We start from the raw sequence: 18246 nt of genomic DNA on the forward strand, positions 1-18246 counted from the left end.
AAAATACCTTTTACAATCCTATACAATATTCATTCTGCAGCCAGACATCTCAGATAAAAATGAAGAGGGACAGGGAAATCTAGTGGACATCGAAGAGGAACCCGAGGAAGAGCCTATAACTCCTGTGGTTAAGTTGTATCAAGAGGTATGGAACATTGCCTGTCCTTCATTTCCTACTCATACAAAAACGTAGTATCAAGCTTAAACATGTTTTGCCTTATTTGAAATAGAAAGCCAAAGAAATGGCTGGAGTCTTACTAAAATCTGTATCATCCGAAAACAACACTAAAGTATTCAATCCCACTGACGCCCAGCAGATAGCTGGTACTTTGATGTCCGTCTCCAGTAATTCTAAGTACATCACAACAGAAAGTGCAGTAAGTAACTTTATTTTTATTGAATAAACCAAGAATCATACAATCAGTTAGAAGGATTAGACATTCAGTTTATATACAGAACGCGATTTCTAATTATTTGAGTATGCACAACCATGTTACTAAGAAAAGATGCAAGGTTATATTTATAAAAAAAACGATGTTTCTTGGGGATTTTTTTTTTTGAAGAATGTTTGTGTCTTTGTGTCCATTTATTGTTCTAATATAATTAATAAACAGGAAAAATCAACTAAAGTAGCACAGACAATAATGGAAAGCGTAGTTAAAAATGCAGAAGTAGTCCCGTTTCCCGTGGAGAGTATCAAAAGTATAGAGGGGGCTGTCACTAGTGAGTATACACGCCATTTTCCTTTTCGCTGTACTTGGTATATGCAAATGTTATAGGATTATCTTTCTCAGTATATTCTTTGATATACGTTCAATAGTTAAACGTAATTATATATATTATATATATAAAATGTAATATTACTGGTTATTGTCAGATAAGCATTTGAAGGAGAAAAACAATAAAGATAGATTATATTTAATATGGGTTTTTAAGTGTCTTTGATTTCAATTAGCACAATATTGTAAACAAAGTAGTCACCATCTTCCTTATCTTCAAATTTTCAGGTACTCTAACATCCCTTGACAAATTTATCGATTCACTGATCCCCGAAGAAGTATATAGTCTTGACGAAGAAATATCGGAGGAATCAGTATACGAAGAGCTTGTAAAGGAGCATAAAAGAAATTCGCAACTTGAAGACCCTTCGATTAAAATGGATCCTGTTGATTTGAGAGAAAAAGCCAGGAAACGCTTTGCAAAGATAAAAAAGAGAATTGAAAAGCAAAGAGAAATGGCTAAATTTGTTAGTGAAATGTTATGAAATTAGTAATATGTTAATTATATGTTGTATTTCTATTGTTGACTAAAGGAAAAAAAAATTAAACACACCACATTTTCCATTTTAAGGCAAAGAAGACGGCAAAACTAATCGAGAAAGCTTTAAGGGATATGGAAAAGATCTCATTATTGCAACAAGAAGTAGGAGAAGGAGTTAAAACACTTCACCGCGGAGATATTATTGTGGTGACAGAAAAGACCACGCTAGCTGATGTTTTACTAAAGAACCAGTCCGAGTATCAAGGTATTCAACTGGAAATAGTTGAAGAAAATGTCAATGTATTAGATACAATCAACAAAACAACATCATTCTGGAACAACTCAGAAACAACCGAAATGACGACTCCAATGGATGTTACAGGGTCGGAACCAACAGCAATATCATCAATAAAACCATTATCAACAACATCAATGACAACTGCAAACAACACCATACTTTCATTGTTAAACATAACATTAACTGAAACTACAACAGGATCATCAATAAAGCCATTATCAATATCATTACTGACAACTACAAACACGACCATGCTTCCATCGCTAAACACAACATTAACTGAAACTACACCAGGATCATCAATAAAGCCGTTGTCAACGTCATTGCTGACAACAACTACAAACACGACCATGCTTCCATTGCTAAACACAACATTAACTGAAACTACACCAGGATCATCAATAAAGCCGTTGTCAACATCATTACTGACAACAATTACAAACACGACCATGCTTCCATTGCTAAACACAACATTTATTGAAACTACAACAAATTTATCAACTGTCTCTGAGCTTCTGAATGAGACACTGAGTGCCACCGTTTCACCTTTATTGAATTCCTCCGATGCAAAAACGTCTTCATTGACAAATGCAAATTCTGTTGTTAAAATGCAGGTGAGGTGGATATGTTTTTCTCATTATCTTTAGAAAGAATAACTCTTAATTTGATTCACAAAATTACCACAAGTCACAATATATATAATTTGTATATTTTGTTGTTTTTTTAATTGGGTTAAATAAAGCAGATGGTCTTTTACAAGATTTTTTGTTTGTATTCAGGTGTCTGTCATCAAGAAAAACCCCTACATGTATGGAAATGGTTCATCCGGGATAACATCCTCAGTAATTTCTGTCAATACAGATGGAAAAGTAGCCCCGATTATTAAATTCAAAAATAAGAATTCATATCGTTATTTGCAACGATACACCCCAAAGACAATTCCAAAAGATCCAGAAAGATTCTTCTATTTTAATACGGAAGTTAAACATGAAGACGATACCATCATGTTATACTTTAAACCAGAAAATATTGACATCAACAGCAAAAACCTAACTTTATACACAGTTTTTGTCAGCAAAACAAATTACCCAAGAGAAGCTGAAGAAAAGCATGACTGGAAAAGACTATTATCTGTCCGGGACTGGACGGAGAACGGGTTCAGACTTGTCATTCCACCCAATACATGTATCAAAGGGACCTGTTTTATTGGTTTGCAACCTGTTGAAGGTATATACAATATGTATTAATATATATAGCTTCTATAGTAGATATATAGTCTTGAACACGAATACAAAATATCATGGCTTAGTGATCTTGACTTTTGAAATATGATTCTCATTCTAAATTGTAAAACAAATTACATGTCGGTCTAAAAAATTAAAATAAATATTAAGTTGCTTTTAGTCAAGAGTATTCATCATGACTTTATACAATAATGAGTGGGAAGGTGGTAATTGGATAATGAATACAAAATAACTAAACATTTTTTATTCATTCATTTCTTTTACATTTTCAGCAAAGACAGAAACAAAATCAAGAAAAAGAAGGGCTGTGGACAACACTATAAATGAGACAACCACAATGGTTTTAACATCTGCTAAAACAGATGCTACTACGCAGGAACCAGATCTACCAGACTTCAATCCGTCCGTTGCTAATTTTTCTTTAGCCATAGCGACCACTGCCTGTCGGACATGGGATGAAGAAGAAGAAGCTTGGGTGTCCACTGGATGCACGGTTGGTTAAACTTTCCAATTGATTTCTATATTTTCATAAGATTTTGGTTGAATTCATCTTATTGATAATTCAGTCATAAAAGAATCATAATTATCTACTGCTTCTAATCTCATCCACATTTTCTGCGAAAAAAAACACAATAAGGAAAGCCTCTTGAAAGCATTAAATTTCTGAAACAAAAATTGTTTTTTTAATACATTGTCACCAATAACAAATATAAAATTAATTGTTGCGTTTAAAAAGTTTTAAATTAATTGCTATTGAATGGGTATATAATGTTAAGGTTCTAGATACAAGCACTTTGGAAGAGACAAACTGTCGATGCCAGAAGACAAAATCTAGTGGATCCATATTTGCCACTACGTTTTACGTGCCTCCTAACGTTATACACTGGGATGTCGTCTGGAGCAGGATGGATCCTGAGAATGCTGCAGTATATGGCACTCTGATTGGTCTCTTCATCATAGCAATCATCTTATTCGTGTTCCTAAGAAAAAAGGATAAGCTGGATCTAGAAAAGGTATCTCTTGTATTATTGTACGTACCTTTCATTTTCTACGTGAAAAAATTCTAATTGCATGTATTTTAATTTTTTTTTAATTTTATTTTAAAAATTCATATTGATTTATTCAAGTGGACTGTCAATTTCTTGGCGGACAGTGATGCTTCAGACAAATATTTCTATTTGATATCCGTTCATACCGGCATGAGGAGAGGTGCAGGTACAAAGTCTAACGTCAGCTTTGTTTTGATGGGTGAGGAACTTAACACCGAGGTTCGCCAGCTCACAGACGGAATTTCGGAGGTTTGTAGGGAGTATTCCTCATGTATCTTTCATTACATGGTGAAACTACATTTAAAATAATTGTCATAGCTTAATTTTTTTATATTGATTATGGAAAATTTTGATTAAAATGAATTATATATTAAATAATAGATCCAGATAGAAGTAAAATAATATTATCAAGTAATATATTAATTTGATATAACAATTAACATGCCCAAAATTTAGAATTCTCAAATTAACCTATTTTTATATGTTTCATGATCTTCAAGGGATTCCAAACGTCAAGCATCAAACATTTTTTCATGGGAACAGAATTTTCACTCGGTGATTTAACTTGCTTACAAATATCGCACGACAACGCAGGGTCAGGGGATTTTCAGAGCTGGTACCTGAACAAAGTCGTCATTGATGATGTGCAAACACGCAAAAGGTAAAATACGATATAATTTACCAAGGACCCCAAAAGGTACCTTATTTTGTTTATCTTATCCGTGTACGTTGTATCTTATATAATCGCCATCTTTTGCTATATATCCTTATATGTTCATCAAGTTTAATCTTTTCACATTTTTATACTTTTTTCTCAATTTTATTTTTAATTTTAGTTTACACAATGCATATTTTGGAAATGGGTGATGGGAATTTATGTGAAAAAGACACATTCAAATAAGCAATGATAAGTTAAACATTCCTTCATTTAAAGAGAGTTTTTACAAAATCATTAAAAAGATTATCCAGGGACTTTAACTGTTTAGGTCTCGTAGATTTTTCATTCATTTTTAATCAGCCTTGCGATATCCATGATGACAGCAAAGGTTAATATTCTTCTATCTTTTACACACTATTGATGTTTGCAAAAGATCTTTTTAAAATGAATGTTTTTTTATCATTAGATACGTTTTCCTTTGTGAGCGATGGCTGTCCCTAGATCACGATGATAGTGCGGTGGAATATACCATTCCTGTTTGTGAACAAGAAAGTCTTCTCTCGTTTATTAATCTGTTTTCCCAGCATGCACAAAAGAGCGTCACTGAAAACCATCTCTGGTTGTCAATATTCATCAGACCAGAACGAAGCAACTTCACGAGAGTACAAAGGCTTGTTTGCCTTACATCATTTTTGTTCCTAGCCATGCTTACAAATGCCATATTCTTCAAATCCTCCGAAGAGGAACAAGATGTTGGTGAAATCAAAATTGGACATCTGAGGTTTTCTATGACCAATCTAATCATCTCGATCCAAAGTATTGCAATCACTACCTTTCCTATTATATTTGTTGTATTAATCTACAGGAAGAGTCGTCAAAAGCAAATGATCAATCATAAAGATAAATATAAAGTTGAACAATTAAATGAAAATATTTCAAAAGCCATGGAGATGAACAAAAACTCTGCAAGTGAAGATTCTTCTTTGGACGATCCATTTCTAAGAAATCGTCTGCCATTGCCGCACTGGACAGTTTATATAGCGTGGACAGTAAACATACTTGCCATTTTAGGATCTACGTTTTACCTATTTTTGATAAGCATGCAGTGGGGAAAAGCAAAATCAGCAGACTGGCTTACGACCTTTGTTTTAAACTTCTTGGAATCCTTTTTCATTGTTGATCCTCTAAAGGTATTTTTGCTAAGTTTGGGATAAATCTATGTTTCAAGTTATACGCAAGTTAGAAGCTTCCAAATTAGAAGGGTGAGGGTATGTAAAGTCGAGTTTCTTGATGAAAAATCATCATTTTTCCTTTTTAATGACTGGAGAAAAAACTTAAATCCAAATTCATGATTTTTGGAAGATGGATTGTTTTCATTGATATTTTTTAAAAGTAAAACAGCAAAAGCTCTAGCATAGCATATTACTAAAATGAGACGAGATTGATGGAATTTTCAATGCCTTTTTAACGACAAAGTGGCATTTTCCTTTTTAAAAATTATTTTATTCTTCTAAAACACTTGTTTGTACCTTCAAAGTTTATTGGCTAAACACTTGATTTCAAAGACAAGAAAACATGAAAGTTTTGGATCTAAGTTTTATCGCATTGTGATATTTTTAATTATCGGAAAAAATTTCATTTTGCTGAAAAAATGATTAAATATATACAGCTTATATCCAAGCTCTAGCATAAATGGCAATATATTATATACTTTATATAAAGGAAAACTTTTGCAGGCCAAAACGTTCTAATTTTTATTAATATTAATCGTCTGGTGTGTATTACAATACAACTATCTGAATAATTTGAATTTTAAGGTTTTATTTGATTTGTACTGGAGACATGTTTTTATATAAAATAATCCTTCTAGTTATTTTAAGAATTTAACTATCAAAGAATTTTTTAATTGATGATTTCTTTTAAAATTTTAGTAAAATTAACAAACTTTTTATGTATGAAAAATTGCAGCATAAAAAATTTAAATTTTAGTATTAACTATACCTTAGCTTTATCTATGAATTCTGTTTGTTTGCAGGTAATGTTAGTTGCTGTTATATTAGCTCTACTCTTCAAAAGGTCTCCAGATGGCGAGGTACCTTCAGTGTCTGTTGAAGAACTCAAGAAAACAGTTTCTCTATTTAAAGGAGGAGTCAAAAGAAGTGACATTGGTATGTAACTTAAAACTCTATCTGCATGTATTTCCAAAATAATGTCTACTTGAAATGCCTGGTTTTAACTTGCAATAAAATTTAAAAGAGATAAATTTAAAAGAGATAAATTTTCGTATAATTAAAATAAATATGGGCTAGACAAAAAAAATCACTGAATAGTTTGATGACAACAAACATATTGTGGTAAAAATAAACATTAAATTCGTAAATAATTGTTTGTGCATACATTCTCCTGGGTCATATGCACTCTTATTGCTTTAAATCAAATCATTTGCTCTGATATTGATATTATAAAAGTGCTTGGTTTTCTCATTAAAAAAAATACCAGTGTTTATAATCTTGCCCAGGGAGCAGTGAGTGTTCTTTACGGTACTAACAACCCGGTTTTTTGGACTTGTGGGAAAGACTCGTGGCTTTTTATTACCGGGCGCTTGACGAGGAACTATTTGTATTCGCCTTATGTTTGATGCGGCGCAGCATTGATTGCAAGGATATTACTCGACGTAATGATAAACATGATAATCACGATGACTTCATCTTTTCTCTTGTCATCTTACCATATTCATGTAGCAATCAACTGTCTTTGAGAATTTTATCTCCCATTTGATTCTATACATAAGAGTATTTTCTACGTCCGAACAATTTCTACAACGAGGCAAGCTATTGACAAATAAGTCGGTCGAACTAATATATAAATATCTTGTTTGAAGTCAGTATTTCGAACTTTCTGTGATTTGTACAATGTCATTATTGTATATTTAATCTCTGGCTGGGTCGGATGTTGAAGGACGTCCTCCATAAAAAATGTAGGGCAATATTGATAGAAAATTTTTTTGTTTGCTAATATGTGACACGAAGGCAAAGGATGCTTACTCATCTGCACCACTGATTTTACCTTTATAATTAGAGGTCCGTGTTTGCTCCGTTCACAATACATTTTTTTCCCATTTATTTCCCAGACCTATAACAGTCAACAGCTGATACAATTACATTTTAAATTGACTTTTTGAGAATGATCACTGTTTAGTTTATGTATCTAAATTTTACGTACTTTATTATATCGCATTGATTTTCTCTTTCTTTTTTCATTTTCTTTTTTTTTTAATTTTCTGTAGTTTTTCTCCACGACTTGATGAAACCAAATGTAGAAAATACCCAAAATAACATGCAGAAGTTGAAAGAAAAAAGGAAACAGGAAATGCACGCAAAAGAGGCCTTATTCACCTTATTCTTTTACGCTTTATTCATTTTCATAATGTATAGCATCAGTTTCATTGAAAGAGACCAGAGGTCGTATCATTTAAAGACGAACATACACAATTATTTATTCCAAGAAACAAAGTCAAAGGTAATGTAAATGTTAATTAATTTCCTTAATAAATTACTACAACAGTCATTCTAATATCTTGTAATGTTAACAAACATGAAATTGTCTCACGAATTTAGATTTTTTTAAGTAATTGATGCTTATTTTTTTTTTTTTTTTTGCCCCATTCAAAAATTCAAGATTTGCAAAGTAACAATGAGTTTGCATTCATGAAAAGTATATATATCTGATACCTGAATGCTTTCTTCTCCGGGTTTTTAAATTCTCGGAGCCTGGGATTTTCAGTTAATTCTAACTTTTTTTTGTAGATGAACAAAACGGAAGATTTTTATAATTGGATGGATACAGTTTTTATCCCTATTTACTATCCAACAAAGAATTATGCAAATTTGAATTTAAATTCTATTGATAAAATGTGGTTTGGAGATATGGCTAATATACGAGTTGGTCCCGGTCGGATTCGACAAGTTAGAATGAAGAAAGGTACAGTATAAATAATGTTTATCTCAAACGCCAAATTGATTTTAAAACTAAAAGAAAATGAATAAATGAATACAATTATCTATGCTAGATTGAAATCATTTTTCCTTTAGTTGAATGCGACTACTATAAGCTGACTTGGTCCCACGTTTGTGTTGAAATGTACAACGAATATGAGGAGGATGAAGACAAATATTGTGTGGGATGGACTACGTACAACGCGTCAGTTTGTGAGACATTAGCTTACAAAAATAGTGAAATCACTGCAGATGCATGGAAGTTCACAAAATCCAGTGATATTTGGGGATCTCCTTTTATGGGAGAATATGCCACGTATGGCGGTGGAGGATACATCCTTAAGTTTACTAAAAACCTTGAAACAGCGAAAATGATGATTGATGAAATTAGAAAACATAATTGGATTGACAGGGGTACAAGAGCCATTTTTGTTGAGTTCACTTTATACAATGGAAACACTCACTTGTTTACTTATATTACCTTTAGCAGTGAAACAACTGAAACAGGTGGAGTGTTTAACTGGGTTGAAATTAGACCTTTTCGACCGCTTCTTTCTTTAGATAGTTTAGGAACATATTCACTTGCTTGTTATATAATGTTCTTTATTTATCAAATTGCGCTAACAGTTCAAACGGTGAGGGTCATTCGAAAAGAAGGCATTTGGCTTTTTTTAAAGATGACATGGAATATTGTTGATTCAGTTTGTTTGGTGCTTGGATACTCAGCAATTGGAATATATGTAACAAGAATGTCATATGCTAATAAGGCAATGGACATCTTTTATGATGATTTAGGAAATTATGGTGAAGACCGATTTGTAAACTTTAATCATATTGTCATCTGGGACCAAACCTACAACGCAGTTGTAGCAGTGCTTGTTTTTACAGCAACGTTGAGAATTATCAGGATTATGGGATATAATAAGAAATTTACTGAAATTGTATCTGTTATAACGGGGGCAGCAAATGAGTTAATCAGTTTTGGAATTGTGTTTGTGATCATCTTCTCAGGTTTTGTTATAAGCGGTTATCTTTTGTTCGGAAGAAATTTAATGGAATATCAAAGCATATTTCAGGCCTGGACAACGCTTACAAATGCCCTAATAGGAAAGAACTCTCTCCAGCGCATGTCACTTGCTGCACCATATTTTGCACAGGTGTACTATTTTACCTATGTCTTGTTTGTGATATTTACTCTTATTACTGTATTTGCCGCCATTCTGAATACAAGTATTTCCCATGTTCGCCAAGAAACTGCACAGCTTGGGGATATATATGGAATTTTTGACATGTTAAAGAAGTCAGTTAGGACCGTTTTTGGCGTGATCATGAAAGAAAAAAAGAAGTCAAAAGAATCGCAAGATAGAGAGGGTAAGAAGATTAATGGCTTTTATCTTAGCATTTATAATTATTTTATTTCATGAGGTTTTCCAATTTGTATGCTAGCAAGTGATGATGATTAAAGTTTTATTAAAATAAATAAAAGTAAAAAGAAATTTATATCTTTTGAATTTCTCAAATCTATATTTCAAAAATCCCTACCTAAATCATTAAATTATTTTCAATTTTAAAATATATTTGACTTGATAACAAGTGTATCCCCGAGTGAACGGTGATAACTAATTATAAAATAATCCAGTAGAGTCATTTAAATTTTCTTGAGTTGTTTTTCATATTTCCATTTAATTTCAATGAAACTCCGCACACTTCAATATAAATATTTTCTTAATTAAAATCATTAAATTAATGTCTTATCAATTACACAGAATAATCAGTACGCTTCTTTAGAATTGCTATGTATCTGACCATTGGTTTAAGGTATTATGTATTAGAATTATGTTGAAATAAAAACGTATAACGGTATGAATAATAAAACATTGGTCAGATTTGCCCCTGTATCAACAAAAATCTTGTTCTGTCACATTTCTAACGTAGTCCCTCATTTACATAATCTGTTTTTTCTAAAATTCATTTGATAAATGGAATTCCTATTTCAAAGAATTGCTTGAAACATTTTTTCTTACAGAAATCCGACTGAAAGCCCGAATGTTTTCGCAAATTGATGCCTCAAACATATTGAAACTTATCCGAGACGTTTTCGATGATTTCCCAGCAACAAAGGTACAGCATAAAGGTCACTTTTTGGTTTATAATTAAACTGCTTAAGGGGAAACCAGAAATCCCAAAAGATATTGCTATAAAAGAGAATGGTGAAATACTAGTAATATTACATATTTGCCTTCGTGGTAAAGATTGGAAGAACATGTATTTCACATTTAGTTGTTTTACTGAATTTAGATGATTAGGGCCAGTAAACAAATCTTTTATAAACGAGATGACGTCAGTTTTTCAATCGTTAGCTTTGCTTATGAACCCTCGGTAATAAGCAGTTGGAAAAAAGGTCTATGAAATGGTATGAAATACATCTGCATTCAGCTAAAACATTATCAAAAAAACACTTTAAATGACTTGTGTAATTTCTACTATATAAAATGTCGTCAAGGAACAACTTATTTTGTAGATTACTATTGAAATGTCATATATTTATATAGGAATTCACAGATACACCAATGGGGGACGAGAGAGAATTTTCAACACTGTTTAGAAAAACTCAGAGATTCGACAGAGAAATTTTTCCTCGCGTGGAGACTCCAGGGAATATTCTGATTTCACTTGATACTGAAAATAGAAAAAAGAAATTGCCTCAGCCTTACTTTGTGTTCTAAAACTATATCATTCAACGATATTTGAAGTAAAAATATAATAATTTATCCCCAATTTTAATTTTATGAAGGCATGCATGTAGATGCTTTTTAGTAGAACATGAGGGAAAATGTACTGTCCTCAGCGATTTGGACACCTTAAGAACTGGGGAAAAAACATAGAAGTTTCCAGTTGCAAAAAATTGCAATTGGAAGAATCTTATGAAAAAAGTTATTGTCTGATTTTAGTAATAAAACAAATTTGGTCAATTTCAATTTCCCCCTTTCTTTTTCAATGCAACATTTAGTATTGGGCTTTATAATCAAACAAATCAAATGAACATTAAAAATTTACTTTACATAATTTGATATACATCATAATTTTTATCATCAGTCAATTGTTTCATGTTTCTGTCACTATTAATTCCATTTTGTTTGATTAACGATGTAAATTGATATGGTCTGCTTCCTCCATAACTTACTTAACAAATGTACGTGTCATTTGGGTGTTATTAGTTTAACTTATTTGAAAATAAACATAGTCTTTGAACATTGATCTTCGATCCTTTTGCATAAAAAAGAAACCATTGAAGAGTTCATTTATACAATTAATGGGCTCAGGCACTGAAAAATGTCAAATTTTCACATACAGGTATCAAAGGTTAAAAGTCCCCTGGGAGGGGGTCAATTTACTGCGTACCATGCATTATTTATTCACAAGTGATTGAACAACAAACCCAATTAGTAGAAACAAAACACATTCATGCTAAAATGTTTTGAAACATATTGATCTTGTGTCAAAAAGGATTGAATGGAATTTTCTTAATTAATTTTCCATTTGCATTGACTAAAATTGCCTGATCAATTTCTATGAAGTTGAATAAGTTGAATAAAATCCATACGATAATAAATAAATTGCCGGTCTTGTTAACTTTAAAATTTCACACGGTCCCTCAAAAACTTTGCTCTTGTTTAAAGATAAAGGTCCAAGTATTGGTTCCTTGATGTTATCAAACCCCTTTAACTGTGTTGGCGTATAACGGTATTATATGCTTTTCGCCATTTTTGCTGGACTAGCTAAAAGAATCGCCATTCTAGAAAATTCAAATTATTTTGACGATTAACTGGTCTATCCGTCCGTCTGTCTGTCCGTTTTGTCTGTCTGTCCGTCTGTCTGTCTGTAAACAATCTTTCAAAATGCTATTACAGTTTTGTCTGATTTCAATATAACTTGGCACATAAGTAAACTACACTAAGATACATAATTCTGTGTATCGGTTTTTGATTTCAAAACAGTGTTGCCATGGTTACTAAAAATAGAAATTTCTGTGCCAAAATACTACTCCTTCTACATTTTTGGGATTTCAATATAACTTAGCACACAGCTACAGATACATAATTCTGTATATCGATTTTTGATTTCAATGAACGGTGTTTTTTTCTAAAAATAGAAATTTCTGTGAAATTCTTTCAAAATGCTACTCCTCCTACAGTTTTGCTGATTTCAATAAATTGGATTAGTTGGTTTATTTGTATATCGGTTTTTGATTTATGCGGTGTTGCAGTTGTTAAAAAAAGAAATTTCTATGAAATTTTTCAAAATGCTACTCCTACAGTTTAGTATGATTTCAATATAACTTGACATACAAGGACTACACTAAGATACATAATTCTTTTTAAGTTTTTAATTTTGATGGGTGTTGCCGTGGTTACTAAAAATAGAAATTTATGTGAAATTCTTTCAAAATGCTCTTCCTACAGTTTTGGTTGATTTCAATATAATGGCCTTCAACAATATGGTATTGGTTTTTGATTTTAATAAATTTTGCCATGGTTAAAATTTCTGTTAAAAAAAAAAAGTTACTCCTCCTGCAGTTTAAGTCTGATTATAATATACTGTGGCATGCAAGTAGACCATACTAAGACCATAAAGAGACTTAATCAAGGATCATTATTCTTTTTATTGCTGTGGTAAAGTTTAATGGACTTTTCTCTTTTTGAATAATGAATAAAAGAACTTAGAAAATTCAAATTATTTTGACGATTAACTTAAAACCACCATTTTTAAAGAAAGGGTGATATTGGATTCATGATATTACCCAGCCTGTAGTTGTATGAGTTGTTCATCTTTTAAGAGTATTATAAGCACACCCACTTTTTTTTTTATGTCGGGCTAGCAATATTTGTTTTCGTCTGTTTCTTAGCGAGGTGTAATTTACTTCTACAATATGGTTTACATTTTGTCAATTAAAATTTCTTGAAATAAACATTCAGTTTCTAACGGTGTTTCAATAGTGAACTTACTGCATAAATATGATTCACAATTCGAATAATGGATTTTGAATAACAAATAACATTTCATTGCATTTTCAAACAATTTTTAAATGATTTTTCAAATAAAAGAGCCCCATGGGGATCCGGGTTAGAATAGGTCCTAAGTACCCCCTTGCTTGTCGTAAAAAGCGACTAAATGGGGCGGTCCTTCGGATGAGACCGTATAAACCGAGGCCCCGTGTCACAGCAGGTGTTTTTTCAAAGGCCGTAAGTGCCGAGCATAGGCCTAAATTTTTCACCGGCAATGGTGACGTCTCCATATCAGTGAAATATTCTGGAGCGGGGACGTTAAACAGTATACAATCAATCAATCAATCAAATAAAAGCTTCGATAGCGATCCCTCATTGTGGACTCATCCTACCCCATGGGCAGGAATTAAAATATAATATCAGGTAGCTGTGATATGATGAAACTTCATCTTTTCTAACAAACGATTCTTCATACTGTATGAGTGTTTGTTGTTATACGTTCCAATTGAGTATTTTTTACTCGTACTTGTTGACAAGAACCCCCCCCCCCCCCCCCGAATACACACCCGGGCATTATTTTTTTTTTAATAAATAAAACGTTAATTTTATTTTTTTTTTCTTTGATTTGTCATATGAAATACAATGTGAATGTGTACTAGAGGATAAAGTTATGAAAAAAGATGAATAAAATTATTTATTGTGCCAACGCCTGTCGTGTGACGAGACATCGGATTAAAGATCTCTTGCATATACCCGTAGCGTTCACTTCAATGTGTTGAGCGCTTGGCGAAGGAACATGCAGTTGTTACCTATATTTTATCGAAGTTGAACCAATGGTCTTCCGATTGATCACGGAGAGAGCGCTCTTTCAACAGAACTAGCGGGAACACAATTTTTAAATGACTCCACCAAATGTCATTATTTCTAAATTGCTTCTTTTTGAAAGAGGACATTGCACTCCATTTGTACAAAGTCGAATCTCTTTAGCTAAGATCATTTTATAATGAATTTGTTTAAAATTTGGTGAAGTGGTTTAAGAGAAGGAATCGAATATATTATTTCTTTTTACAGACGACATAAAATAGACGGACGAACGTCGTGCGTTCATAGACAGAAAAGCTCACTCGAGCATGTGGCTTCTGTGAGGTAAAATAAAAATATATTTCATCATAATAATGGTGCCTGCTAGCCTGCGGACCTAAATGAAATCAAAGAAAAATGTTTCTCGTCAAAAGTGAACAATACACGTCCAACAAAACTACAGTGTTGACCTTTGCATTTTATAAAATTACGCATGAACGAGACTCACATTTTCAAACCAAAAACTCAAGTGCTTCCAGTCCGTCTCCGATGATATAAACTAATTATAAAATCTCTTTTGTTAAAGTGTTATTTACTTTACACAAAGGGAACGATTTGGAAAATATTAACTTTAACTGGCATCAAATGAACCTTCGGTATTTGAGATTTTTGATCAAACGGTGGGAAATATTTTATAGAAATACAAAGATAAATAAGTCTTGATGATAATTATGCTTTATCTTATAAAATTTACACGCACTGAACCTTTTATCTTTTTCTGCAGTATATGTCTTAAGTAAATTTTGATTTTACTCTGAGCAGTATACTGTACATACTAGTTCAATGTCCGGAATTAAGCCTTTTTCTCATATGGTGCAATAATACAAGATGTACTTTTTAAATGAATGCCTGCTACATAACACAGCATGTCCGCCGCATAGTCATCTAAATTTATTTTCTAAAAGGTAAATGTACTTAAGGATTTCCTTCCCCAATAAGACCAAATTTTCTACCCATAAATGTCCATCAAGTACATGATACTCTGATATTAAATCAAAGCATTTTATAGTAGAAAAGGATTGCCCGCGAGACATTTTCAAACATTTCATTTACTAGGCAGTAGTTAATTAACAAATATCGTATTGAAGTCTATGGGGGAAAAGTTTTCTCTTCTAAACAAAAATTGAAATAATAAGAATGTAATTAAATACTGCTGTGGAAAGATGCATTGAAACTTTAGAAATAGAATGACAATTGAAAATAAATTGTTGACCTAGTAAGTTTTTAGCTCACCTGAGCCGAAGGCTCAAGTAAGCTTTTCTGATCAAAATTTGTCCGTCGTCTGTCGTTGTCGTTGTTGTCGTCGTTTTAAACTTTTCACATTTTCATCTTCTCCTCAAGAACCACTGGGCCAATTTCAACCAAACTTGACACAGAGTATTCTTGGGTGAAGGGGATTCAAGTTTGTTCAAATGAAGGGCCACGCCCTTTTCCAAGGGGAGATAATCATGAATTTGTTAAAAATTAATGGCATTTTTAAAAAATCTTCTTCTCCAGAACCGCTGGGCCAGGAAAGATGAAACTCATGTGGAATCATCCTCAGGTAGTGTAGATTCAAGTTTGTTCAAATCATGACCCCCGGGACAAGGCTGGGGCCAAAATGGCCGACCCTTGTTTTACATAGGAATATATAGGAAAAATCTTTAAAAATCTTCTTCTCCAGAACCACTAGGCCAGGAAAGATGAAACTCATGTGGAATCATCCTCAGGTAGTGTAGATTCAAGTTTGTTCAAGTCATGACCCCTAGGGCAAGGGTGGGGCCAAAATGGCCGACCCTTGTTTTACATAGGAATATATAGGAAAAATCTTTAAAAATCTTCCTCTCCAGAACCACTGGGCCCGGAAAGATGAAACTCATGTGGAATCATCCTCAGGTAGTGTAGATTCAAGTTTGTTCAAATCATGACCCCCGGGACAAGGCTGGGGCCAAAATGGCCGACCCTTGTTTTACATAGGAATATATAGGAAAAATCTTTAAAAATCTTCTTCTCCAGAACCAATAGGCCAGGAGAGATGAAACTCATGTGGAATCATCCTCAGGTAGTGTAGATTCAAGTTTGTTCAAGTCATGACCCCTAGGGCAAGGGTGGGGCCAAAATGGCCGACCCTTGTTTTACATAGGAATATATAGGAAAAATCTTTAAAAATCTTCTTCTCCAGAACCACTGGGCCAGGAAAGATGAAACTCATGTGGAATCATTCAGGTAGTGTAGATTCAAGTTTGTTCAAATCATGACCCCCGGGACAAGGCTGGGGCCAAAATGGCCGACCCTTGTTTTACATAGGAATATATAGGAAAAATATTCAAAAATCTTCTTGTCCAGAACCACTAGGCCAGGAAAGATGAAACTCATGTGGAATCATCCTCAGGTAGTGTAGATTCAAGTTTGTTCAAATCATGACCCCCGGGGCTAGGGTGGGGCCAAAATGGCCGACCCAAGTTTTACATAGGGATATATAGGGAAACCTTTTAAAATCTTCTTTTCAAGTACTTCAAAGCTATGATTAGTGATATTTATATGAAATCATCCTCAGGTAGTGTAGATTCTAAATTAATTTGTTCAAATGATGAACGTCTGAAGGGGGGGGGGGTAATTTTAAGCCCAATGTGTTCAGGTGAGCGCTGTGGCCCCTGGGCCTCTTGTTTTTTAAATTGATTATTTTTATCTATTAAAAATAGAGGGAGATAACTCTTACTAAATTTCACAAAGGGGAACCTTAACAATAAATTGACACAGTTCAAAGAATGTTATCGTGCGTTTATTTTTTGCCGATTTTACAGGGCCGCCTTGTTATACATAATGTACACAGTTCTTAGGACACATCCCACCCTTTATGCTAATAGTAATATTAAGATTTATCTAAATATACCGAGTATTCAACACTTACACATCTGTTATGTATTCAGTTTCATTGAATCTGTTCCTATTAGGGATTGAATACCTCTATTGTGAATAATATGACTCCAATATTGTGAATAATGATCAATTATTCATTCAAGTTGGAAGGTTTTTACTATATCTTAATGTATATGTGCCTTCTTTACATTGTCTAGAATTTTTGCAATATACACTGTATTAAACTTTTTTGAGTGGTACAAGTCTAGTGTAATTGAGATGTGGATACTAAGAGGACAACTTTTTTCAATGCCAAGTACTTCCAGTATCAACTTTTTCCCCCTACTTTTTCTACATTTTCTTATATAACTAATAGTGTGTGTGTGTGGGGGGGGGGGGGGGGCAACCAAATGAACATTTCCTATAGTATAAGTAATGTTAAATAGTCCCCCCCCCCCCCCCCCCCTCTGTTGCTACGTGCCTGTACATGTTGACTCGATATATCCAGTGAGCTTGAAATAAAAGATATCACCGAGTATGACGCCTACGTTTTAATATATAAGAAAAAAACGTTTATTGTAAAATTTCTAAAACGAGGCAAGTGTTTTCCCGATCATTTCAAGGAGCACACGGCGGAAGTGACCGCTCGACAGGGAATTCTCACTCAGGACTACATGACATCTGATCCCATCATTAATTTTAATAGAGGGCTGTTTGCTCTGCTCCTGATTTATTTTGATTTAATTAAGTTTTTAGTTTGAAAAGGTTTTGTTTCATTAACGACTTACATTTTCTAGGTAAGTGAACATTACTAAAATCAGGTCCATTTCTAAGTAAACTTATGTCCTGCAAAACCAAAATTGGATATTGAACTCAGGAAGCACACTCACAGGAAAAATGATTTGAAGTTTATCTTACTTAAAGATAGTATACATGGAGGTTTGGTTTTTTTTTAATTTTATTCCCAATATTTTTGTACCCTATCCCTCATTCTACTGCTTGTAAAATTGTGAAATTCAAGCGTCACCTCTTATTGG

The 18246-nt window shown here is 33.1% G+C and overlaps 1 protein-coding gene across 1 annotated transcript in view; it reads left to right on the top strand.

Annotated features, from left to right (window-relative positions):
* LOC134252407 (uncharacterized) overlaps window positions 1-11378 on the top strand; it is a 33911-nt gene extending 22533 nt beyond the window's left edge. The window contains exons 14-30 of the mRNA XM_062734879.1: window positions 41-145; window positions 231-377; window positions 615-723; window positions 1008-1246; window positions 1351-2172; window positions 2338-2785; window positions 3075-3295; window positions 3579-3815; window positions 3930-4100; window positions 4352-4512; window positions 4976-5699; window positions 6545-6677; window positions 7796-8028; window positions 8316-8490; window positions 8601-9875; window positions 10531-10625; window positions 11057-11378. Coding sequence (XP_062590863.1) covers window positions 41-145; window positions 231-377; window positions 615-723; window positions 1008-1246; window positions 1351-2172; window positions 2338-2785; window positions 3075-3295; window positions 3579-3815; window positions 3930-4100; window positions 4352-4512; window positions 4976-5699; window positions 6545-6677; window positions 7796-8028; window positions 8316-8490; window positions 8601-9875; window positions 10531-10625; window positions 11057-11230 — 5469 coding nt within the window. The 3' untranslated portion in view covers window positions 11231-11378. The remainder of the gene's footprint in view (window positions 1-40; window positions 146-230; window positions 378-614; window positions 724-1007; window positions 1247-1350; window positions 2173-2337; window positions 2786-3074; window positions 3296-3578; window positions 3816-3929; window positions 4101-4351; window positions 4513-4975; window positions 5700-6544; window positions 6678-7795; window positions 8029-8315; window positions 8491-8600; window positions 9876-10530; window positions 10626-11056) is intronic.
* Window positions 11379-18246: the final 6868 nt, after the last annotated feature.

Source organism: Saccostrea cucullata, unplaced genomic scaffold (genome assembly GCF_032062105.1).
Source record: "Saccostrea cucullata isolate Sc308-1 unplaced genomic scaffold, CSIRO_AGI_Scuc_v1 ctg45, whole genome shotgun sequence".
In the NCBI taxonomy this organism is placed as follows: domain Eukaryota; kingdom Metazoa; phylum Mollusca; class Bivalvia; order Ostreida; family Ostreidae; genus Saccostrea; species Saccostrea cuccullata.